The 25,151-nt window shown below is 51.7% G+C and overlaps 2 protein-coding genes across 7 annotated transcripts in view; one reads left to right on the forward strand and one right to left on the reverse strand.

The window, feature by feature from the left end:
• GABPB2 (GA binding protein transcription factor subunit beta 2) overlaps positions 1-6,333 on the forward strand; it is a 28,228-nt gene extending 21,895 nt beyond the window's left edge. For all 3 annotated transcript variants that reach the window (XM_079944618.1, XM_079944620.1, XM_079944619.1), the window contains one exon: positions 106-6,333. In XM_079944618.1, coding sequence (XP_079800744.1) covers positions 106-405 — 300 coding nt within the window. In that variant the 3' untranslated portion in view covers positions 406-6,333. The remainder of the gene's footprint in view (positions 1-105) is intronic.
• Positions 6,334-11,076: 4,743 nt separating this feature from the next.
• Positions 11,077-24,640, reverse strand: SEMA6C (semaphorin 6C). 4 transcript variants are annotated; one of them, XM_079932520.1, is made up of 19 exons: positions 24,365-24,640; positions 22,312-22,361; positions 20,408-20,579; positions 18,715-18,829; positions 18,367-18,430; positions 18,154-18,210; positions 17,690-17,791; positions 17,374-17,464; positions 17,047-17,166; positions 16,780-16,868; positions 16,231-16,448; positions 15,815-15,946; positions 15,389-15,541; positions 14,975-15,148; positions 14,557-14,703; positions 14,186-14,263; positions 14,006-14,061; positions 13,782-13,826; positions 11,077-12,919 (listed from the first exon to the last, which is right to left on the reverse strand). In XM_079932520.1, the coding sequence occupies exons 3-19, from the start codon at positions 20,523-20,525 to the stop codon at positions 11,874-11,876; spliced, it is 2,805 nt and encodes a 934-aa protein (XP_079788646.1). In that variant the 5' UTR covers positions 20,526-20,579; positions 22,312-22,361; positions 24,365-24,640; the 3' UTR covers positions 11,077-11,873. The 4 variants fall into 4 exon arrangements, with proteins under 4 accessions (XP_079788646.1, XP_079788643.1, XP_079788644.1 ...); XM_079932517.1 differs by having other exon boundaries at positions 24,361-24,640; XM_079932518.1 differs by lacking the exon at positions 14,975-15,148.
• Positions 24,641-25,151: the final 511 nt, after the last annotated feature.

Below are 25,151 nucleotides of genomic sequence, written 5' to 3' on the forward strand. Positions count from 1 at the left end.
GAGAGAAGAGAAGGCAAAGATTCAAAAGCCAGAACTTTCAAGGCCCATACCCTTCTTTTTTGTCTACTCTCAGGAATTCTTACCTGTGGCGGTTTACTTTTACAGGAAGGCACTGAAAGAGAGCTACTTCAGCAGCAACTCCAGGAGGCTAATCGAAGAGCCCAGGAATACCGACACCAGCTCCTAAAGAAAGAGCAGGAGGCAGAACAGTACCGCCTCAAGCTAGAGGCCATGGCCCGACAACAGCCCAATGGAGTTGATTTCACCATGGTTGAAGAGGTGGCTGAGGTAGATGCTGTAGTAGTTACAGAAGGGGAGATGGAGGAGAGAGAGACAGAAGTGACTGGGGCAGTAGGGACCACAGAGCCTCATACTGGAGTTTCCATGGAAACTGTTTCAACTTAATGTGCAAGGGCCACAGCTTGTGCTGTGTCTATCTTTTTCCTCTTTTTAAAAGAAAATACAAAGGACAAACATTGTATAAAAATTAAGAATGTCCTAAAGAAGAAAACTATAGCAGGGTACAGAGTTTGGGCTCAGGAAGGCTCTCTATGCAACTGGAAAATTCAAAGCCAAATTTAGGGAACAAGTCTTCTGAGGGACCAAAAGAATAAGGACCAAATTTCTCAGCTCACTTCATTGCTTGAAGCATAGAGGTAAAAGAATGCTGGATGTTGCAGATTGATTGTTTTTTAAATAACTGACTTTCTATGAAAAGATTTTAAAATAATATTCCTAATATGGACACACCCAGAGCCTTTAATATTATAGTTGTACCATCAAGTGACCTGAAACTGCCTTAGATTTATGATGTGTACCTGTTAGAGGAGAAACCTAATTGGAAGGAGGGATTAGATACAAGTTCTGGGGAAGAGAAAGAAATATATTCCACTTCCAAAGGAGCAGGGAGGCACTCCCCACTATCCTGAGTTAATTTCACTGAAAAGAAATGTGTGATTGCCTGACTAAATTTGCATCCATTGTGTGTCCATAGCTCAGATGCCAGTTTAAGAAACTGAAATAGAATTTTTAAAAACTGGAAAGGAGAGAAGTGTATATAAATCCAAAATCCTCCAGGCTGTGCCTCTACAATGCTGGAAAGTGGCCAGAAAGAGGCTCGTGGGGTTAGGAAACAATCTGGTCCTGAGATACCAACTTTGCTCTGGCTGGATTTTATGAAATCGCAATCCGGAGGGTAGTCTGTTGTCAGAACAACTTGCTTCCAACCATTTATTTATGTAATACCAAGCTTTAATATCAACTTTTTAATTTTATAAAACTTTGTTGAGTTTTCTAAGTGTGCCTTTCTGTGGAACTTACATGGTATCCTCTCATATGCAAGAAAAGACAGGGGGAGAGATGAATGCTGAGGATGTTGTATAGCTTTCTCCATCTGATTTGGGTTGAGTAAATTGCTCTATTTCCTTAAGGTCAGGCCTTGTGCAGAGCTTTTGTGCCTTATAGTTGCTCAGTGTGTGCTGGCAAAGGGAGTGAGAACTACCAGTGCCGTAATGTAAGGAACCAAAGATTCTGACCAGATGCTTCGTCACCTGACTCTCTTCTCTCCCACTATGCCTGCTCCCTTTGCCTATATACTTTTGAAAGTGTTTCATTGCTGGGATTTCTTGGAATTTTTTTAAAAAAGGGAATACGGATGGAGAGAGAGGGGTTATGGAGAGGTCATCATCCTGGACTTGCTTGCTTGCTTTGTTGTAAATTAAAAGCAACCAGAGGGAGCTGTGCCAAGTAAACATTTGAATGACTGTTTAGAATATGGTTTTCTTAATTAGCAATCATGGGGAAAACATACATTTTTAATTTGGAATAAAATGTGACAGTTAACATGGTTCTGTTTACCTTGATTAGTGAAGTAATTTGCTGCAGTTTTCCAGAGGTGCAGAATCATTTGGGGCTTAAAATAGACTGAAAACGTAACTCCCCAAACCAAATTTAACAAACAGAATTGGCTATTAGAGGTTTATAGACAAAAATATCAGTTTTGAAATTAATCTTGGCTACGGGCCAGCGTAGCTAGGTTTTCTCCATGGACCAAGTACTAAGCACTTCCCAGATGATCAGAGATTAGTCTGCACTGTTGGGGATGATGGAGAAATGCAGTGGAGCAGCCTAGGTAAGGGAGAGGGTAAAATTGTGGTATCTGCTGTCAAGTCGTCCTATTTCTGTTTGCAATATTTTTCCTTTTTCTGAGTCCCTTTGTGAATCAGGTGCTAACAATAAGCTGCTATTGTGTGCCATTTCAAAGCTTTAGCTTAACTATAGAGGGACCAAGTGTTATTTTAGATGTGTTTTGTGTGTGTTCTTGGTGCATACATTGACTTTAATTCCTTCTTTTATTCTTTCCTGTTCAGGGAGTGGAGGTTAACTGTGTAGAAAATATGCAGGCCCAACCACCTTCACTCTCTGAGGTAGCTTCTTATTGAGGGCGGGGAGTTTCCATCCAACACTCTCTTCTGAGCATACAGAGTACCTACTGTTTGGGGGAACTGTTTAGAGTTTCTTATTATTCTGTTTTTGTAAGAGCCTATCATTCCCACCCAGTAAAATATCTAATACAGCCCAAGTCATTTTTGATGATGGGCTCTCTGAGATAGGGAGTTAAAGGGGGGGTTGGGATAGGGGGAGAGAGAAGGGAAATGTCTAGAAAGGGGTGGGTAGCAAAAGGGCATTTGTTTTTATTTACTTGGAATAGACCTTTTAGCATCCCAGAGAAGGGAAATAGGGCTTGATCTCTAATTGTATTGCCATAGAGAGAATGGTAGGTCAGGATCCCTTGAAGTAGTTAGATTAAATATTAAAGACATGAATGGCCGTACCATTGTATGATTTTGCATATTTTTCTGGATCAGCCATGGAAGTTGGAAAAATGTTCGTAGATCTTCTGGGTTTGGGGATTCCAACTGGCTTATTGGTAAGGTTGGATTACAGAGAATCAAACAGACAAGTGGTTCAGAGATGGTACTTGAGCAGGAGAAACCTGAAGCCTAGGATGATTGCCTACTTTAAAATAAAGCTGCTTTAATAATATCAGTATTAATATAGGAATATTAGACCCTACATTTACATTTTGGTTTTAAGCTTTCCCCTAAAAAGGAGAAAGAAATAAATCTTAATATTTCTGTTCTTGTTCCTGGTTTCAGGGAAATTACTTACAAATGTATAAATGTACATTCCCTTCCTATCACTACCTCTGTGGGATCCCTTAATTGTAATGCCAGAGTTGAGGTCTCTTAATTGAAATATGGGAGAACTTGGCTTTAGGTTTTCTGTATATTGAACTCAGCACCTTAAAAGATGTTCTTTTTCTCTGTCAGATCTGTGTTTCATCATTTTTGCCTTTGCCTCTCCCCCTTTTTCAGCCTTAGCACTGCATTATTAAAATGTTTGTGTCCGCTCAGTAATATTAGAAATCTGTGGCATGCAAAATGACTTTTTTTATATTGCTGTAAAAGAAATGAATTTAACAGAGGGCTTTCCAGTTGAAGTTAGGTATTTTGTGACCAGGGCATTTTTAACACCCCTTTGCTGCACGTATATATTGTGTACATTTATAAACACATATGAATTTTCCCACTTTTCTCTTTGTTTATTTGAGGTTCAACTCTAAAGTACCTGGTAAAAGCTGAAAATATTTTTATTTCATTAAAAACATTAGAGAGGGTTTCTTTCAATTGAGTAAAGACACTGAGGAAGAAAAAGCAAGCATTTCTTTGGCCCTTTTTCCGAGGCATGCTCAACTGGCAGTAATAAGAAACCTGAGGAGTGAGGCCCTAGGGAGAGCTAGTACCAAGCTTTGCAGAGATTTCTTTAGCATACAGTGTGATGACATTGGTAAACTGAAAGATTCAGAGCAGGGTCAGGGGTAGAGATGGAGCTGCCTTTCCACAGAGCAAACCTCCTTTCAGCTCCTATGGTAGCTGTTTTGACTGGCATTTGTATAATTTCTTACACCTCTGAAAAGGAAAGAAACCCTAGATAAAGTTCCATGGCAGAAGGAGCAGACATTCTATACATCTGCTTCCCAGTTTAGGCATCTCAGCCTTTTAAGGAATGATCATTTTGAGAAAGACTTCTGTGGCTCTTTTCCTAACAAACAACATTATAGACCCTCAGAGCTAGAAGACATGAGGCATGTAGTGAACTATTCCCAGAAGTTTAATATTGAGTGGGAATCGGTTTTTGTCCAGATTTGTTGGAGAATGGCCTCCTGTTCTCTACTTGTTATATAGACATCTCTGTATGGCCAGAAAAGGAGCTTTAGAATGGAATACATATTAAGACCGCCTATGTGCTGCTCTAGGCTCTTATCTATTTCCACTTTATGTGATATTTTCCCCTTCTGAGTTAGTACTCTATTTCCTATGCCAGTATATTTAACAAGAGACCAGGAGCAAGAAGGACGTAAATTCAAATTAAGTAGCTTTGAACCTCTGGTGCTGCCCTTTTTTTTTTTTTTTAAGCCTCTCTTAAGATTAGGAGGTGGGGTGATATCCCTAGACTCCAGACTACTACATAGCAATTTGGCTTGTTAATGGCAGGAAATTGTGATTCCCTGTCTCTCTCCTCCCCTTTCCCCTCTAACTACTTCTGCCTCTGTGACCCCATTGTTCTTATCTCACTGAGTCTTTCCCAGGCACTAGAATTTAATTAATAGGTCATTTCTAATCTATGCGCCTTGTCTTTCCTCCTTCTGTCCCCTCCTTCCCTACCACATATTTTCTGTTTTTTCTTAAGTGATTTGTTTCTGAGAATTAATCTAGGTCATACCCTATATCCTGTGCTTCCTAGTTGGTCTCAGGCATCTTGCTCTATCAACAGTAATGATAGCAGCAGCTCCCTTCTCTGGCTTTGCCCTGTGTACTGTCCTTCTGCCAAGGCCATTTGTGTTGGGGGGGAGCAGAGACAGGGTAGGTGGGGTGCCTAGCTTCTTCTCAAAACATCTTCAGTTTTTTGGGTTGTCTGACAGCTTTATGTACAGTATGTTTTAAGAAAACTTAATTCTCTTTTTTATTTAGGATTTTAATTAAATAGGGTTTGATTCCGATGAGCAAGTTTGTGTGTGTGTGTGTGTGTGTGTGAGCATTTGTGTGTATGTACACCTATACAGATCTATATTATATATACAATTTTTGTACTATCATTTAAAATAAAAAAATGTTTCTTACTAAAATGCCAAAGTCTTACCATTTCAGGTGTCATTGAAATTTTTTTTCCATCTCCTGGGCAAAAATTGTATCTACTGCCTGGTCACAGATAATCCTTAAGAGCAAGTTTTCCCCGTCCTACTGAGCTAATGAGGGTGGAGCAGTGGGAAGGTGGTTTTGGTGGGGGGAGCATCTTCTTTCCCCTCTTTGGTGCCTCTTCTGACCCATTCACACTCTCAACCTTTTCCTTATCTAGCTACTCCTCAGCTGGTATTCTTAAGAGGCAGAGCAAGTTGAGGTAAGAACTGAAGTGAGAATGGAGAGAACTTTTGACTGGCTTATTAATTTACATCTTCTTTCCTTCTTTTATCCCCCACTCCATTCCCTAAAAGCAAACAACCAAGAGAGGAGAATAGTAGCTGAAGTAAATGATTCTGTGCCTTGTGTGGGAGTTAAGTCAATGCCAAGATAAGGGGCGGGGTACGGGAAGAACATCAGGCCCAGGGAGGCTTGGACATAGTGCATTTGCTCTGCTGGCTTCTAAGCTACTCTTAGTTGATAAGGTGCTTGTTGTTATCTCAGTCTAATTCAGCACATATTTATTAAGTAAATATGCGTAGCAGTCTGGTTGTGGCGCAATCCCTGTTGATAGCCAGGGTTGAACGGACCCACTTGGCTGGCTACTTGGGTGTTCCCGTCTAGTGTATAGTGTTCTCAAAAGCTGCTCCATCGGCAATAAAGATGCCTTTCTCAGATAAAGGAGGGTAGGGCTTCCCTGGTGGAGCAGTGGTTAAGAATCCACCTGCCAGTGCAGGGGACACGGGTTCGAGCCCTGGTCCGGGAAGATCCCACATGCCGCGGAGCAACTAAGCCTGTGCGCCACAACTACCGAGCCTGCACTCTAGAGCCCGCGCACCACAACTAATGTAGCCCGCGTGCCTAGAGTCCCTGCTCCGCAACAAGAGAAGCCACCGCAATGAGAAGCCTGCGCACTGCAAAGAAGAGTAGCCCCCGCTCGCCGCAACTAGAGAAAGCCCGCGTGCAGCAACGAAGACCCAACACAGACAAAAATAAAAAATAAATAAAATTAATAAATTTAAAATAAATAAATAAATGAGGGTAAAACCAAAGTCAAGGACATATAAGTATCAGTGTTCAACATTAGAATCTCCAGGTAAGCTCTCAAAGTCAGTATTTAGGAAATTGAACGCTTACCATGTACTAGGTTGCATGTGGATAATTGCTTTTTGGTAAACAGTACTGTGTACATATTAACTATAAGGTGCATCTGGCAGGTACCTCATAAATGTATATATGGTCTTTGCTCTGCCGAGAGAAAAAGAGCAGGAACTCAAAAAGCCTTGAGAAGCAAAGAACTGAAAGTGTTGAATTAAAATCCTAGCGAGAGGGTTTCCCTGGTGGTGTAGTGGTTAAGAATCTGCCTGCCAAGGCAGGGGACACGGGTTCAAGCCCTGGTCCAGGAAGATTCCACATGCCGCGGAGCAACTAAGCCCGTGCGCCACAACTACTGAGCCTGCGCTCTAGAGCCCAGGAGCCACAACTACTGAGCCCACGTGCCACAACTACTGAAACCTGCGCACCTAGAGCCCGTGCTCCACAACAAAAGAAGCCACCTCAATGAGAAGCCCGCGCACCGCAACGAAGAGTAGCCCCCACTCACCACAACTAGAGAAAGCCTGCATGCAGCAACGAAGACCCAGTGCAGCCAAAAATAAAAAAAAAATCCTAGTGAGAAAAATCATCAGGCATATGGGAAAGTTGGAAGGGAATTGGAGAGATAGGAACCTAGAGTTCTCTGAAGGGTAAATATTCTTAAATGATGGAAAAAAACATGAACTAGGGCAACTTGCCTAAGATTTTCTCTCTCTGTGAAAGTGAGCCCTCTACTCCAAGATCAGTAGGTAGAAAATACAAGAGAAGGTTGAAGTGGAAGCAGCCTAGTGATAATTACACCTATGTAGGAGTTTCTGCAAGATGTCTGATAGCTAACAGTAAGTTTAGACTATAGGGGACCCCTGAGCCAGGTGTGGGGCTGCACTCTGCTACCATAAACAGTCCTAAAGTTTAAGAAAGTTCTTACTGTAAAGTAAAATGATATTTTAGAGAGAGGCCAATATCATAAATAATAACATGCTTTTAGTTTGTGCTACGTGTCCGTCAATGAGCTAGGAACTTTGCATGCACACAAACATACCTATCTTGCAAGGTGTGTGTTATCTTCATTATGTAGATATTAAAAAACAGGCTGTGACTTTGCCCCAAGTCCCTCAGCTTAAAAAATTTTTTTTCTTTCTAAAACTACAGTTTCTACATAGAGTTAGTAGTGTTTTTTCCTCTGTAGTTTATCCTTTAGTCATAATACCGTCTCACTTGACTTTGGGCAGCTTAATTCATCTCAAATTGCAGTTAAGAAACTGGAGAGAAGTAAATTCTCCAAACAGCCTTTCTAGCAAAATCCCCAAAGTAAGTTTTGCTCCAAAACTAATTCAGGCGGCATCTCCATAAAGCTGCTAGTCAGCAACACTTGAGCAAGGAGAGTCAAAGATAACCTCTCTTGCAGGAAATGGATGGGGTCTTCATCTCTAGGTGTGCTGGATTGTTCTGTCTTTCCTTTAGATCACTTTCCTCCTTACTGTATCTCATTCTCTATCCTGGGAGGCTAACCTGTATGAATTTCATCAACGGGTTCCCTGTGCTTTGGCTTCCAGTTGGATTCAGTCAGTAGGGAGCTCTGGGCAGGAGACTGGATGGAGACAAAAGACTGAAATCAGTGTATTGATTTCCCAGGTTCCCTCCCTTGGGGTCACTTGGACCTAGCTGTATCCTTTGATTAAAGGCCACTGCCCCACTCAATGCAATCTCTCCTTCCAAGTCTCAGTAGCCATTACCTCCCTTTGTCCTTTCAGGTGTAAGGCTGTTACTAGCCTCCAGTTACTGACCTATCCCTTGCCAACACTTTTTAAAAGGAGCCCTTCATTATTTTGAGTATGTCAACTATTTTCTCTTGGGACCCTAATACACCTGGTAAAGATAGGTGATCTTTTGGATTCATAGACTTCATATTTTATCCATGTACTTCAATCTTACTCTCATACATGTGACCTTAAATACTTATGAGTCAACAGTTCTGAAGGGTCAACTGCTGGATTAAGTAACAGAGAGTGACTCACACCTGTGTGGTTCCCAAGGGTGGGGTAGTAGCATCAAGGAGACATAAATCTGAGAGATAATAATAGCTCAGGCCCCTATGACTTAGCTACCAAAGAACCCAAGATGCTGAACAGCTTTTCAAGCTTTGTGACTGTGGAACCTTCTGTGTTTCAGGTCCCCAAAGCTTTATACAAGCTGTTGGACTCTGCCTACTGGGGCCCTGGTTTCTCCGTAACCTCCCAGGATACCTCTGAGAAATCAGCTTAGAAATCCCTCAGGATGACAACTTTATCCTGTTGGTACATTCTGTTTTTTCTAAACACAAAGTTTGAGCTAATATCCTAATTTTAGAAAAAGACTATCAGGGCTTCCCTGGTGGCACAGTAGTTAAGAATCCGCCTGCCAATGCAGGGGACACGGGTTCAAGCCCTGGTCTGCAAAGATCCCACATGCTGCGGAGCAGCTAAGCCCGTGCGCCACAATTACCGAGCCTGCGCTCTAGAGCCCGCAAGCCACAACTACTGAGCCCACATGCCACAACTACTGAAGCCCGCATGCCTAGAGCCCATGCTCAGCAATAAGAGAAGCCACCGCAATGAGAAGCCCGTGCACCACAACGAAGAGTAGCCCCTGCTCACCGCAACTAGAGAAAGCCTGCATGCAGCAACGAAGACCCAACATGGCCAAAAATAAATAAAATAAATAAATGTATTTTTTAAAAAAAGACTATCAGCAGATTCCTGAGTTAGGATCATGTTTATCCCTGTGTTGATAGTGATAATCATTTCTTTCAGTTTATCCCTAATTTATTCACTGCTGTCAGGATGAGGTGTTTCAGGATGAGTGCTAATGAATTGCATTCTTAATAGTCTATTTTGGGCAAATAACCGTTTCCCACAGAGCACTTAATTTAAGCCTATATATTTATATGGTGTTTTATAAACCCCACGTTGGCATATGTTCTTTCCATACTTTACAAAAGAAACTGAGGCGCGGAGAGGTTAGTGGAATTGCCAAGGTCACCCATAAAATTATTAAGGGGCAGAGTCCAAGGACTGTTGCTCTCACTGCAACATAGTTGCTTTCACTAGCCCTGAGAAGGTTCTGAGAGTCCAGCTTAGGCATTCTTGGCTAGAGAAGTTGCCATAGTGTTTTTGTTTGTTAATATTTATTTATTTTTGGCTGCGTCAGGTCTTAGTTGTCGCAGGCGGGATCTTCCATTGCCACACGGGCTTAGTTGCCCCACAGCATGTGAGATCTTAGTTCCCCGACCAGGGATTGTACCAGTGTCCCCTGCACTGGAAAGCGAATTCTTAACCACTGGACCACCAGGAAAGTCCCCATAGTTTAGAAATACTAATAAATGAACATCCTTTACAATTAAACTGAAACCAGGACTTTAACCTGTAAATTGTTAAATTTCGATTGTACTTCTCTTTTGGGTCTACATTTGAACCTGAGGATCTTTTACCCCTTTGTGACCACCTTCAGGGCAAGAACTGAAGTATCTGTGAGACTTGGCCCTTAGAGGGCTATGAAAGGTTGCAGTCTTAGAATTTTTCTTTGTCCTGGCTTGGTTTGAAAAGGATAATGAAGTCAGGTGACTGGAAAGATTCTTTACTTCTTCCTTTCTCTCCTCCACTATCTAGCAACTATCAATGATTTCAAAGTATCTCGGTCTAAGTAAAGCATCCAGTGAGAAAAAATTGAGATCTAAAGGACCTCTCCAACCCGGTGAAACAAGCTCCAAGCAGAAAGCGGGTAGACTCTGGAGGACAGCCAAATTTGGTGGAACAAGCTATCCGATGTGTGAGAAGTGTTCAGAGGGCATTTAAAAACCTTGAGGGTAAAATCTATAAACGAAGTTTGTAAGGATACAAAGGGAAACGGATTGCTGAGTAGAAGCAGATCGCAAAATTAAGAATAATAGCCCAGGGTGAGTGTGAAGGAACCACCATCTCACAAGATACCATGTTTTCTCCTTTAGAAAGGGTTTTCACGTACATTATCGTACTTGAGCCTCTCAACCCCATTTTTCAGGTGGGGAAACGGAGGCTTAGGGTAGAGCTTTGACTAGGCAGGATCACAAGCGTAAAGGGCGGAGCTAGAAACCATCTCAGGGTTCTTCAAACTGTTCCCAGCGGATTCCTCTCGAGGGCTTTTAGGCAAAAAACCCGGAGAGGAACTGGCGAGGCTTCCTTAGCTGCAAGGCGTGGTCTGGCCTCCAGGAGGCGCCAGCGGCAGGGCGGCCTAGGGCTCCAACCCGGTGGATATCCCCGCCACGCGCCGGTAAAAACGAGACTTCTAAATCCGCAAAAGCAGCCACCGCCCGCGCGAGGTCTTTCGCTCCAGGCAGTGGGCGGGGCAGGCCGTCCTGCTCGTCCCTCTCATTGGCCCCCGGGAGTAACGGACAGGTATCTGCACCCAGCCCGGGCCAGAGGAACCTCACGACACACGCTAGCTGATCTTCGGCGCGCGGGGCTCGAGTGCGGCCCGGGAGTCCGCGAGAGGAGGCTACGCATGCGTGCAATAAAATACGCTTCTCGGAACCCCTCTGGCTCCGCAAAGGGGAACTGCTCCTTAGGGAACTGCTGGGGCAAACCCCTAACTTCACCAGTACTTTGCTGGGGTTTTTTCTTGCAGCCTACCCCTCTTGCGACCCAGGGTTTTCCAGCCAAATTCCCTTTATGACAAGATTTCCTGATGTGAAACTTCAGTCACTTACGCTGCAGCTTCATTTTATTTCTCCAAAAATACCCTCCCCCCACCCCATAGAGCATTCTACGAAAAAGTCCCTCTTATCTCGGTCCAGAAACGTGCTCGGAGTACCCTCCCTAACCCCACCTAAATTCTACCCGGGGTCTCCTGGGCCCTGGTTCATCTCCACGCACCATTTCTTAGCTTGCCTCCTTCAGGAAATCTTTCGTGATAAACCCCTGTGGGAGCGCAGCCATCCCAATTACTCGGGAGAGAGCTCAAGGCCAAGTTGAAGGCAGAGATTCTGGAGAAAAAGGGCTCAGAGCAGCCGACCGACTCCCGCCCCGCCCCCTCCGCGAGTAAAGTCAGGCAGCGGCTCGGGGACACAGCTGTATTGGGAAGGGGAGGCTCCTACACAGTAGGAGGAGGCACGTCCCAGGAGGCCCGAGGACTCTACACAACGGGCGTGGCGCAGCCCCGTCCGTCCGCCGTGCGGCCCGCCCGGGGCCCAGTCTGTGGAGGCCCGGAGGGGCGAGTTAAGGCAGCTTGGCTGAGGGAGGTGGGGGAGTGGGAGTGTGCCAGTTCCCCCCGAAAAGCTGGCTCACTGAGGGGGCGAGCTTCTCACCTCCCACTCCTCTCTCGAGGACGGGGGAAAGACAGTCGGCAGTCAATAAATAAACCCGGGGCGGGCGGGGACCCCGGGAGACTCTCAGAGTCCAGGAAGGCTGGAGGTGTGGAACAAGGAGAGAGGGAGGTGATCTGTCCTTGGAGATGCGTCCACGCTCACGGCCTCTGAGGGCATGGGCCTCGAGGGTACCATTTGAGGCCTTGGAGCAGCTCCCTTTAAAAGTTAAAATGGTTGCCACTAGGGACGGCCGACTGCGAGGAAGGTCCGACGAGGGGAGGCTTCAGGGGCACCTGGGGCTTCTCGACGTCCACCCTCTTCAGGGCGCGGCCCCGGTGCCCCTCAGGCCGGCCGAGGTACAGGAGGTGTCTCCCGGCACCCCCGGAGTACCTGGAGGGGCCTCCCGAGGGTACTCGGGTGAGCAGCGCGGGGGGTGCACGGTGCGTGGAGAAGGGCAACCTCCGGCTGCCGCCCACCCCGAGCCGGGGAGCTGGGGCGGAGAGAGCAGGCCGGGTGGCGGGGGCCGGGCGCTTGCCCTCCGGGGGCACGTCCAGCCTCCGAGGCGTGGCACAGTCCCGGGGGAGCAGGCAGGGGCCGGCAAAGAGGGTGGGGGCGGGGGCGGGCTCGGGCGGCAGCGCCCGCGAGGTGAAAGGGGCGGCGGCCGGGGGCTCGACCTCCTTCCTGGGCGGCTGCGGGCCGTGCAGGTAGCGCAGCAGTTCCTCCAGGGTGGTGACTTCCACGGCCTGCCCGGGACAGCCGGGCGGCGGCGGCCTCACCAGCACGCGCGGCGCGGGGCCGCCCGCCGTGTTCCCGCCCCGGGCGCGGCCCCGGCCCTCCTTGGCGTTGTTCCCGTTCTGGTTCCACTCCCAGGGACCCCCGGCGTGGCGGAGGTGCTTGACCGGCAGCTCTGGCGTGGACTCCGGGGTGGGCAGGCAAGCCAGCTCCGGCGGGGGTACGCCCTCGGGAGGAGGCAGGAAGGTGGTGTAGAGCTGGGGTGTCTGTGCGCCCCCTCCGTCCTTGGACGTTGGCTGCGGCTCTGGGCCCGCCCCGTGCAGACGGGCCAAGCTGCGAAGGGAGAGAGGGCGCGGGAGCCCCGCAGTCTCGATATCCTTGCTCCGACGTCTGTGGGCGCGGCGACAAGCGCAGGAGACCAGGAGGCCAGAGACCGAGGCGCCCAGGGCGAAGGCTGCGGCCACACAGGCCAGGAGGAGTGGGATGGGGACGGCGCGGGAGACTGAGGCTGGCGGGAGGTCCCGTCGCACGCCTGCCGACCGAGAGGAAGGAGGGAGGAGGGAGGCTCAGGGAAGGTGGACCAGCGGGATGGCAGGTTCCGAAGTGTCGCCTCTCTCCTGCTGCTCAGCTCCAACGCAGCTTTGACCCTCTTTAGGGATCACCTCCCCTGACCCCTCAACACACACAACCCACCGAACTACCTTTCACACGCAAGCTAGAGCTTGGGCCTGGGGAGTCCCCATCCCAGCTCTGGCCCCTGTAGCCATGCCAAGAACAACTGCCAAACTCTGCCCGTGCTGAGGGAGGTGGGGCTGGGAGGGGAGGCTCCAAACAGGCATTATTAGTGAGCACCAAACAACGATCAGTGAGGCGCTTAGAATTCTTCAAGAATCAGCAGCCCCACACTTCACTCCTATCCCTCCCAGCCAGCCCCCTTACCCTGAGTGTGAGCTCCAAGAGTGGAAGACTGGGGCCGGGGGTGGGCATCACTGGGGGGGCTTGGGGTCTCAGGGGAAGGGCCAGGACTCAGAAGCACTGGTGACAGAGACCAGGTCAGAGCCAGTGAGGCTCCTGCTCTCCACCTCTGATACCCATTCAGCGGGTTCCCGCACCCCCTTTGGAGCCCAAAGGTCCAGAAGTGCAGCCTTCATTTTCCTCTGGAAATGGGCGAGGGCTCACTATGCAAGGCACTCTTTGATTTATTTGTTCAAAAACTATCTGTTAAGCACCCTATTATGTGCCAAGCACTGAGCCCTATGCTAGGTATTTGGAGGATGCTAACCCTTTTTTGAGACTCTCTCAGGGTGTCCAGGGTGCTGGTCTGCTGCTGCCATGGGGCACAGACTTGGGTGAGTGTGGGCTGAGCAAGGTGAAGTTGGGACAATAGAACTCACCATAAGCAGAATCCCCTGTGCCAGACTGACTCCCAGTAGCTCCATCTATGAAAAAGGGAGAGAGAGGGTGAAGATAGGGGCAGAGGGAAGCTTCATGAAGAACTGATGGGCATGACTGTACCACAGAAGGAGAGAAAGACAAAAGCCCACACCTGGGATGGTGTCTATGGCCGTCAGAGCCATGCGCAACAATGGCTACAGCTACCCCTGCCGCTTCTGTTTACCTTGGCAGTCATCATGCTCCATAGATTCCTGGTTCCCAGCTGGATGCACATCAATCCTAGGAGGAAATGGAGGCGGCTCAGTGCAGGTATACATCTTGCCCCCATCCCCCACCCTAGCCCTCAGCTTCCTCTCTTAGTGGGGAACTTTCTCCTCAGGAGATCCACGAGCCTCTCACTTACCCACCAGGTCCCCTGATATCCACACAGCCTCTGGAGCTGTCCCATCCACAGTATGGGTCCTGAGAAGCCAGACAGCTCCTAGGGAAAACTGAGTCATGTGAGGCTGGGACCCTCTCCACCCTAATCACATTCCATTCCCCTGCCTCTTCCACTCTCACCCTGGCCTGCAGGAGGCTCTTAGCCTGATACTCCCAATCCTATCCACCCCAATCCCTAGTCCAGTCCCTGGTTACTGCCCACCTGCAGAATGCTTGAGATACCCACCCCCAAACCATCCCCTGCGTTTCCCTGCCACCCACTACGCCTGTGTTCCTGTGTGCCTGCAGGCCCAGAGCCCACCCAAGCAGGGCCTGACCTCAGGTCCCTCTCACCTCCGACAGGCCCCATGCCGGGCACATCGACTGAGAGGGAGGTAGATGATACAGCCAGAAAAAGCCACAAAGAGCCTGTGACCTTCAGTGTCCAGCTCCAGCCCTGTGACCCGCCGTGCTGTTTGGGCTGCCCGCTTCCCACTGCACCTAGGGTGAGGCCAGAAGGAAGCAGAGATGGAGCAGGTGAGGCTCCTTTTTCCCTGGGTGAGTTAAAGAACAGAAGTGGGGGAGGCATACAAGCAACTGAGTACAACTCATAGGGCTACTCTGCCCCAACACAGTGTCCAGCTTCTCGCCAAGGCCCTCTCTCTTCCCCACAACTTCCAATATTGGAGTCCCCACCCCATCCCCATATCCCCATCTACCACTCCACCTCCCATCCCTGCTCTGCAGGGGGCCTGCTGGACAAAGGGCTCACCGGGAGGGGCTGTAGGCATCGATCTCTTCCAACAGAATGGGCTCAGGGCCCCCAGATTGCCCCCATGGGGGCAGCACCTTCAGCACTGTCCCATCGTTGGAGCCAAGGAACAGGACTGTGGTATTACTGTAAGGACCAGCCATGCCATCCACAGCTACCTGGGTCAGTAGGGCCCTGGAGGGATAGGCCTCAGGTCAGGACAACCTGACCAGTGGAAGCTTGAGTGTTTCAAGGACAGCGCATGTGTCTGGGTACCCCCTTCTCTGCCCTTCCCCCAGCCCAGTGTTTCCTTCTTAGCTCTCTCCCTTCCACTTTCACGGGTTCTTCCTCCTACCAATGTGATTTACCTTGTGGGGTCAGGGAAGGAGTGGCTGAGGCGGGGAAGGCAGTGGACAGCATTTTCTAGCCCCATACCTGCTGGTGAAGGTAAGCAGAGGTTGATGGGTGGCAGGTGGCACGGCAGGGTCCAGGAGTGGGTGAGCCTTGATGAAGGTCAGGACATCATCAGGGAGGTCTCGAGAAGAGGGGAACAATGCAGCTACACCTACTCCTGCACAGGATCCTGGCCTGGTGGACACAAAGGAAGAGGGAGCCTTAGGGCAGGGAGCTGGGGCTTAGTTAGGCTCTGTGACCACCACCTACCCACTGCTCCCAAACATGATTGGTAACCCTTGTTCCGCCTACACGCAGACATTCACACTACTGCTCCCCTTCCCTGCTGCCAACCCTCTACAGCCCCCTCCCCAGGCCTTGGACACCTTGCCCTCTCCTCATAATCCCATTTGGGGAGCAGACACTGCTTGTTTCTACCTCCACAAAGGCCACGCCCACCCTGCGTACCTGGGGGAGGGGACCCTGTCCTCAGACACAGGGGTCCAGGCCCCATCCAGACTCCTCTGCTCCTTGAACTTTCCCTCAAACCCACGCTCAATATCATCCAGGTAGAAGGCACAGACCGCAGAGCCGGGGATGCTGAGGGAGCCAGAAAAGGATGCGGGCTAGGTGTTGGAAGGGACAGCACAGTTCCTCCTAGGTAAGACATGGCAGTTCCCCTTCATATACCGTATTAGGGCGGAGCCTGAGAGGGTGGGGCAGCCCCTGGGGGCCACGCTAGGAGAAAAACGGTGGGCAGAACAGCAAACTGGCTTTGAATGGAGCTTCCGCTCACTGCCCTCATCAATAGGCGCTGAGAGAGGAACCTGGATGCTGGTGGGGCAGGGGACAGATGGGGCCACATCGGTTAGTCTGGTACCAACCTATTGGTCTGGGTGGTGAAGACCCCAAAGAGAGCAGAGCGGCCATACAAGTTCACAGGCCCTGTCAAGGCCTGTAAGACGTCAAAATAGAAGGTAGAGTCCCCAGGGACAGAGCAGTTGAGCCGCAGCTTCAGGAAAGATGTCCAGTGGCGGTCCAAGGCCCGAGGTGAGCCGCCCATGTCACGCTTACACACACGGGCCACACGGGAGAACTGTACCTGTGTGTGGGAGAGTTGGAGACGAGGAGAATGGTGAGAGAGAGCCCCAGGGCCAGCAGGGTGAGAGCAATGTGGTGAGTTAGAGCACCAAGAGACAAATGTTAGGGGCACAGCAAAGGAAGGGTGTGGTCGGTCAATGTGGGTCAAGGTGAGGGACCTAGCAGGATGCGGGGGCAGAGGCCTGGGGGCTACTCCAAGTTGGGGGCCTCAGAGTCCAGGGGATTGCGTTGTGGAGATTAGGGCCAGGAGCCCCTAATCTCCCCTGAATGACTGGCTCCTCACCATCCAGCAGAGCCCTCTAGCTACCCACCCCTGGTGCCCACTTCCTTACCCTCCCCAGCCGGGCATCCTCCACAGAGACTTCTCGGAAGAAGAAGTAGACATGGTCTCCATGCTCCAAAGCGTGGACAAAGTGTGGCTCTGAAGGGAGAGTGACAGGAAAGGTACGGAAGAGAAACTACACCTGTTCAGAAACTCCTGGCCCCCCACAGCCTCTCCCCTCTGCATACATGCTCACCACTACCACCATCTGCCTGCCATCGACCGCCCCTGCACCTCCTCCCCAAGAGCAGCCTCCCTGCCCTAGGCCCGCCCTGACCTCGGAGCCACTTGGAGTCGTACTTGGCGGAGCGGAGTGGGGGCTGAGGCCCAAGGCTTCTGTAAACCACAGCGTCACTGGCCTGGAAATCCGCGGCTGTGGCTGAATACAGGCTGCCCTCTGGAGGGGTAGGGTGGGGTCAGGGGAGGGCTCAGGGATCCGTATCTTGGCTCTTCTTGGGCCTCCCACACCCCTCCCTTGGTCTGACCTTGGCCCCTACCTTAACCCTCCACTCAGGAGCATGGGAGAAAGACCAAATTAGGAAAGGGGCTAACGTGGGAGTTCCCTCCGGCCACATGCCTGCTGCTCACATGCCCAGGTGCATACCTGCAAAGACGGCCACGTTGGACTGGGTGGCATCAAAGGGGCATCGAGCCTGCCCGCTCAGCTCCTCACCCTCCTGCTGCAGCGAAGTTATCTGGAGGCAGAGGAAACAGGTTCTTGGACCCCTTGGGGTGTTGCGAGTCTGGCTCCATAGCCCACTTCCTCATGTCCCCTTGCCTCCTTGCTCCACCCCTTCTGGACCCCTCCCCTCTGGGCACTCCTGTTCCCCTACCCCTGCTGGTCCATCCCCACTGAACTGATTGCCCAGCTTGGGTTCCTCTCCCACTCCAGTCCTGATGCCCCGCCCTCGCCTTTGTACCCCATAACTGCGGCACACAGGGCTGAATGAGTTTGTTCCACAGGCAAGGAGTGTCTGGGAGTCCCAGGGAACGAGAACACGAATGTAGTTGTAGCACTCGTCCTAGAAAGTCCAGAATTCTCGGTCAGTGACAGGGCTCCCTGGGACTGGGATGGGGTGGGGGTCACAGGAAGTAGGGCTGCTCCACTTGAGCCAGGCAGAGCAGTGTGGGGTGAAGTCCCAACTAAGCTATCTACTCCTAGTTCTGTGGCCTTGGGCAAGTTCTTTGGCCTCTCAGATCCTCACTTTCCTTTTGTGTGAGGTGTGTAAAGGAAGCTAAAAATCATGAATTCCCTTTCCTGTACATTTTCCTCTATGGACCAAGATGAGAGAAGTGAGGGGAAATGGGCACAGTGGAGGCCACTTAGACAGAGCCTAGAGGCAGGGTCATCTCCTTCCCTCAAGATTCTTATCCCACTCCTCACCGTCAGCTTCCCCCGCACGGCACAGTTCTCCATGTCTTGACTCCTCCATGTTAGATACTGGTGGGAGAAGTAGAAGGGGAAAAATCATGGGGCAACCCGGAACCACCTCACATTATGGCTCCTCCTGGAGTCTTCTACCTACCCACTTGATCCCGGTTAGACCTTTCCCAGCCTCATCTCCATGCCTCAACCTCCTCCCACACAGCCCCTCACCTTGTTGGGCACTAGCCCCTCCCCTTCTTCTTGGGCTTGAAGATCGAAGGAGAAAACGTGATCCCTGAAGAGACAGGCAAGGAGGGATCAGAGCCAAGCCATGGATCCCCACCTGAACTCCTGAGCCTCCCACCTGGCCCGTGTTCAGCTGCTCAGGGACAAACAGTGCCCTCTCTCCTCCCCCTTACTCCACAACTTGGCAGTTGTGCTCTGGGTCCTAGCATGCCCATGTCCCATGGCTTATACACCTGCATGTGTCCCCTGCAAGATGTTGCAGTGGCCATGCAGGTCCCATGCCTGCCCAGCAGCAGGCCTGTCAGCCCCACAATGGTGCCACAGCCAGTTTACCGCGCAGCCACTAGCAAGGTCCGGTTCAAGGTCAGGAATCTCTGAAAGTCCAGCCCAAGTTCTGCAACCACAGCGTCATCCTCCAGGCCCCGGAACCAGGATAATGGGGAAATACCTAGAAGGCACAGAGAGGTGGGTGCTGAGGGCCAGCCAGAATACCACGTACTCCCTCAACACCCTCTCCAACCAGATGAAACCCAGCCACGGACATAAAATGGATATGTGAGATGAGTTGTGAGGTATTAATAAAGCTATTAATAAGGCTATTAATAAATGTAATACCAGCTAACTCTGAGCACTTAACCTCTGCCAAGCACTATGTTAGCATGTTAGATGCATTGTCTCACTTCAGACAACAACCCTATGAGGTAGGTACTAACAGTGGCCCCATCTTACAGATGAGGAAACTGAGGCTTAAAGCCATTAAGAAATTTGCACAGCTCATTTAGCTTGGAAGTGGCAGGCACCCCAATTGAGATCCAGGTCTGTCTGACTCCAGAATTGAGCCCAACCCCTTCTTGGAACTGCCTTAGGGCTGGCAATTCCCTTTCACTCCCACATTGTACACTGTCCCATGTGGACCATTTACTCACCCCATTTCTCCCAGCCCTCTCTTTGCACCCTCCCCTCAAGGCTCTTCACAGGCCACCTCAGCCCTCCAAGGTTTCTGCCTCCTCTGACCAACTCCAGCATCCACCTGGCCTGATCATGGAAACCACAGTCATCAGCGTTCAAAGGGACCCCAGAGTTCAGAGAGAGATGATTTAACATTCGTATGGTGCTTCGAACCACATCTGGCACATGTGTTTGCTGCTCTTATCTATCCCCCAACAGTTACTCCCAATAACCTAACTGCCATTCCTTCGTCCTTAAAATTACTCTAAATCCTGCATATATAACAGGAACTTGCAAATAGATAAAGGTCCTTCTCAGGAAAAGTTGGCTGGTGGTTTCCCTCATGATGGGACCTAGACTTGGTAGTGATAACGTGGTGGAGAGGGAGGTAAGAGGTGTTGGGAACCACTGAATTAGTCCCAAGCCTTCATTTTGTAGCTAATAATAGTAGCAAACATATATAAATCATTTACTTTGTGCTAGACAGTGTTCTCAGAACTTTACCTGTATTAGCTCATTTAATCCCTAAATAACTCTATGAGGTAGAATACTATTATTAGTAGTATTTTTTTTTTTTTTTTTTTTTTGGCTGCACTGCATGGCTTGCAGGATCTTAGTTCCCCAACCAGGGATTGAACCCAGGCCACCACAGTGAAAGCACCGAGTCCTAACCATTGGACCACCAGGGAATTCCCGGTAAAATACTATGACTACCTTCATTTTGCAGATGAGGAGACTGAGGCAAAGAAAGGTTAAATAACTTGAAGAGCTCACGCAGCTAGTGAGCAGCTTAGCAGGGATTCAAACCTGCTAAGGTCTGGTCTGGCCGAGAGTCCACATTCTTTATCACTGAACAATGCTGCCCGGAAGTGAAGGAAGTAGGCCCACAGATGAGAAGTGACGGACCTGAGGTGCCAGTTCACTCTACCTGTCTTCTCCCCTTTTCTGGTCAGGCTCTTAGCTTCCTTGAGACTGAGAGCCTTCCTGCACCTTGCCACCCACACAAGGGGTCTCAGTGTCTACCTGCCAAGGCTGAGTGCTGAGCTCATATAGAGGGGGTGAGGTACCAAGCACTCACCTTGCAGGTCAGAGGTCAGCAGAGGGAGGGGGTCCTGGGGAAAGGCAGCCTGGGTGTGGGGAAGTGAGAGCAGCAACAGCAGTAGCAGCAAGGGCATGAAGCGGGGGTCACGGGGCATCCTGTGTGGGGCAGCTCAGGCCCCAGGGGGTGCCCCCTCACCCATATGCTGGCCCTGAAAGAGAAGACAGAAAAGTGGGGGAAGGGGTCATATTTCCTCCACCTTCTGAAGCAGGCGGACCCTTTCCCAGGTCTATCCCCAGAAGACCCAGTGCAGTAGGGAGAAGAAACCTCTCTCTGGCACTGCCTCAGTCCCAGCCAGCTGTCACTGTCACTCAAGGCCCTTCCCTGTCCAACTGGCCCAAACTGGCTGGTACGAAGCCTGCCAGCATGACCCCAGGTAAGGACAGAACCCGCCTGCTCCCCCTCCCAGCCTTCTCACTCAGCCTTTTCTCCTCTCTCCTGACTGGGCCTGGGACATTCAGTAGGTGACACCTCGTGGCCCCCCTCTTGCTAACCTCTTCTCAGCTATAATTAGACACTGAAGCCTTAAAATTATAAATAGTGACTCCTTGGCACTGGGGAGGAGGAAGAGGGCACCATGTCTGCCTCCCCCCTCCCTCACGGACCCCCATGGCACCCGGGAGCAATTTAGGCGCTGTGCCCTGGTAGAGGCAGCTGCGAAGCAGCCGTCATTGTCTAGGGTTGAGGAAGAACAGAGTGGGGGAGGCAGCCTAGGGGTCTTTGTCCTGGTCTAAGCTCACGCTTCTGGGGCCCTTCCCATTGCTAGGGAGAAGCTGAGTGAGTAGGGAGGGGAGTGGGGGAGGGGTGCTGTCTTAGCCAAAAATGAATCTGCATCAAAGCCAGATCAGAGGCTAAATTTAGCTCTGGCCGCAGCTGTCTGCCCGACCACTGTGCCCCCTCCCAGCCTGCCTAGCCCCCTGTTCCCTCCCTGACTCCAAAGAACCACTGCATGTGCTTAATGTGAGGAAGAGCAGACCCACCCGCTATGAGGAGCCAGGCATAGAAGGGGCTATACTGGTGAGGAGATATGGCTGAACATGTCTCCCCTTCCCTTCCCTTCCCTCTTCGGACTGCCTTGGAATGAAAATATAAATAATTCAATGACAGCCAGGCGATTGTAGCCCAAAGTCCAGGAGAAGATAGATATGGTGGCAGGGACAGTGAGACAGCCCTCCTTCCCACCCATCAGCTTCCATCAGCCTCCCACAGCCAAGCTGACCCTGGCTGGAACCCACAGTGGGAGGTGTACACCAGCTTCCTGCCTTCCCCTGAAGTTGAAGTGAAGGGCTGAGTAGGCTCGGGAAATCAGGTCAGGAAGGGTGAGACTCCTTCCTTTCTGTGAACAGACAGTTATCCTTCACTAATCCTTAGTTGCCTGTCCCACCATGTCCCCTAAAGAAGAGACCCTGGGCTTCCAGGCTTAGCCCATTCCATCTCCCCAACAACTCCACTCTTGGAGCCAGGACCCAAGTGTACCCCATCCCCAATCCAGCATCACTGGTGGGGAGGCTGACGCCAGATGGGGTCCCAAGAGAGCTGGAGGAGGGGAAGGGGTAGGAGCACCTAATGATGACCCCCTCCCCAGGGGCAGAGCAGTCAGCTAGCTAAAGACCCTCTGGTGCTGAAAGGCCAAGCCTCCCTTTGCCACCCCCGCCCCATGCTTCCAATGTTGGTGCTCCCAGGGGAAGAGAAAGGGACACAGCTTGTCTCCTATCCTCCCCCTCCTGCCTACCCCCCCACAGGTTGCCCTGGGCAACTGGTATCTTCACCCAGGAAACAACTTCAGTCTCAGGCAAGTGGGGAGAACAGTCAGACCCTCTTTCTGCTCCCAGGCCATGCCTGTTTCCATCCCCTGCCCTCAGGAGCTGTTGCCCTTTCCTTACCTGGGGTGGTGGCTCCTGTGGGGGCTTGAGGGGGATAGGAGACCTCTGACCTGATGGAAGAAGGGACAGAAGGAGGGAAGAGGCTGAGTTATACCTCCTTACCACATCCAATAAAAGTGAATGTGAACATTCAGGAGAAGTCTAATGAAGCTAGGGTAGGGGAGATGCTGCCCTGGGAGTGGGGGGCACATTGACATTGAGCCTGATTACAAAGGTGCTGGCTGCTTCATGCCCAGAGATGTGAGGGCAGGGGCTGGGGCTGGCCCCTACCCAGAAACTCCTGGAACTGCCGGACCAGTCTTGGGAAAAGGGGTGACTGGGAGAGTTTGGAGGGCATGACGACCACTCCCACATTAAAACCTTCAGAATCCAGCAGCCTTCTTAGCAAAAGCTCCCTAGCTGGGGACAATAGAGGCTAATTTGCATCTCATTTGCATGTTCTTCATTTCTAGGCAAAATGCTCTGATAGCAAGCACCCCCCAGCCCCTTCCTTCTTCCCTGAGAGCAGTCCCTGACTCCCTCCCACCCAATCTCTCTCCACCCTACCCCCCACCTTAGACTGGATTAGTCCAGCCTCTAAAAACACTTGGTTGGCCATTGCATTGGCCCCCTAGACTTAACTATGACATATCTTTAAGGGGGCTTCCCATAGCTGATTTTAGGGAGCAGCATCTGAGCGGCCCCCATCTGACCCCTGGCTTGGGGAAAGGCTTACCCTGCCGGGACCAATCCCAGCTGCTTCATACCCCCCATTTGGAGCGAATGGGGGAGGCCTGGCCAGCTCTTTCTCCCCTTCCTAGGTTCTCCCCTTGCTGGGAAGAGGAAACAGCCCTTCTGTCTCCTCCTGGCCCCGCAGCCACCTCTGGGGAGTGGCCCGGGTCAAAGCCAGATTCTAGCGGGGGCTGGGGAAGGGATGGAGAAGGGGAGACTGGGCGGGGGACAATAGCAGGAAGCCCTCGGGCTGGTCGCCCGCCCCAGTCCACCTTCCTCTAAGGAGCGGGGGGCGCGCCAAGGAGCCTCACGGAACGGGCACGTTCCCTTCTCCAAGACAGTTCCCCCCCACCCTTAGCTCTCAGCCCCAGGCTTGCTACCTACCCTCCCTCCCACCCAGCCCCCAACGAGGATAATCCAGGTGTCTAGAGCCTCGCATGAGGTGGGCCTGAGGCCAGGGGCTCTACGTGTCTCCCCCTCACTGGATCTGGGGCTCCGAGAGGGGCGGGTAGGAGAGTCTGGGCCGGGACCGGGTCCCAGAGCCACGTTAGCGGGAGGAGGGGCTGGAGGGGCCTGCAGGCGCAGACCGAATGGGGATGGGAGCGGGGGTTGGGGAGTGGAGGCGGGTCTCTGAGGCCAGGGAAACAGGGCCAGAGGCTTGGAACCGATGAGGGCGGGCCTGGGGCCAGGGCTGAGCGGGTCCGCGGGCTTGAGATGCAGTCGCCAGCTGGGCTCTCCTCCTTGGGAGACCTCGGTCTAACAAAGCCCCAGGACGAGTGGGGTGAAGGAAGGATATGGGCACTAGGACTGGTGTTTCTCAGGGGCCCCATTCCCGACTCTATGCCCAAGCCAACCCCCTGGGAGGTGCTCAGACTCCCGCTTGCACAAGGACAGAGGTGCAGCTGTAACACCAAAGTCTGGAACGACGTGTTCCCCTTCCCATCCCTGCAGGGGCAACGAGAGGGTCCAGTTCTCCACGGGTCTCGAAGCCTTAATTTCTCTGCTGGAGAGGAAAGAGACCAGGTTTTCCACCCTCTGTACGGTGCGCGCCTCAAATAATCCCTTTCGCGCTCCCCAATCCAAGGGATGCGACTCAGAGAAGCCGGGTCGCAAGAGGTGCCCAGACCCTGCGCCCCACAGTCCCCCGTGACGGGGCTCGGCCACGGTCCCCTCTTCCCCCCACGCACCCCAACTCCGCTGACCCTCTCCGTCAACCAAGCACACATCGCTCTGGCACCCTCCCAGGCGGGTCCCTCTGGCACTTCGGAAGCTTGCCCCCAGCCTTAGGCGCCCCGATCCTCCCCGACGCCCTGCAGCCCCAGCCCTGCTCCGGGGTACTTGCTCCGAGATCCGGGTCAGTGGAATAGAGATCTCAGCGGGCGGGCAGCGGCCGCGCACCGCGCCGAGTTCGCAATCGGTGGTTGGGGCTCTAGCGAGACGTGATGAATGTCTGAATTGGATGGAGCTTGGATCTGGGCTCCCGGGCGCTGTCAGGTCGGGTGAGCCCTGGGTCCCAGTCGCAAACCCCACTCCCGCCGCGGCTCCGCGGAGGAAAACAATGCGACCGCCCGGAGCTCTGGGCCGGGCCCCAGCCGCCCCGCCCGCCTCCTGGCCGGACCCGCCTCCGGCCCGCCTCGGGGTCTGCACAACTAATCCGACTCTCGGAGGCCGGCTAGACACCGCCTTCTCGACACCTCTCCACCAATAGCCCTCGGAGGAGGAGGGGCGCCAGGAGCACCGCCCACCGAGAAGGCCTGGCCGGGAGGTTGAGCTGGAGACCAAAGCCAGGCGCGAGATCCATGGACAGTCGCTGAGACCCGGACAGAGGAGGGGGTCACACGCTTTAACATGGAGAGGCCCTGGGGAGAAATCTCACAACAAGAGAGGAAGGAACAGCAGCTGGGAGGAGAGACAGGAAACCCGAGGACCTCGGCTGGGCTGGGCTGTCAGAGCCGGCGTGACCCTCCCTCTCTCCTTTCTCCTCTCCGATGTCTTTGGCTACCTTGCTCCTGGGTACACCTCTCCCCTACTCTGCCCCCAAACCTCTGTTCCTCCTCTCTACTCTTTTTAAATCAACCCCTTTATTTCTTCCCTTGTGCCTCCTCTGGTTCATCCTGACCCGGATAAGG

This window comes from Stenella coeruleoalba (assembly GCF_951394435.1).
Source record: "Stenella coeruleoalba genome assembly, chromosome: 1".
NCBI classification, from domain to species: domain Eukaryota; kingdom Metazoa; phylum Chordata; class Mammalia; order Artiodactyla; family Delphinidae; genus Stenella; species Stenella coeruleoalba.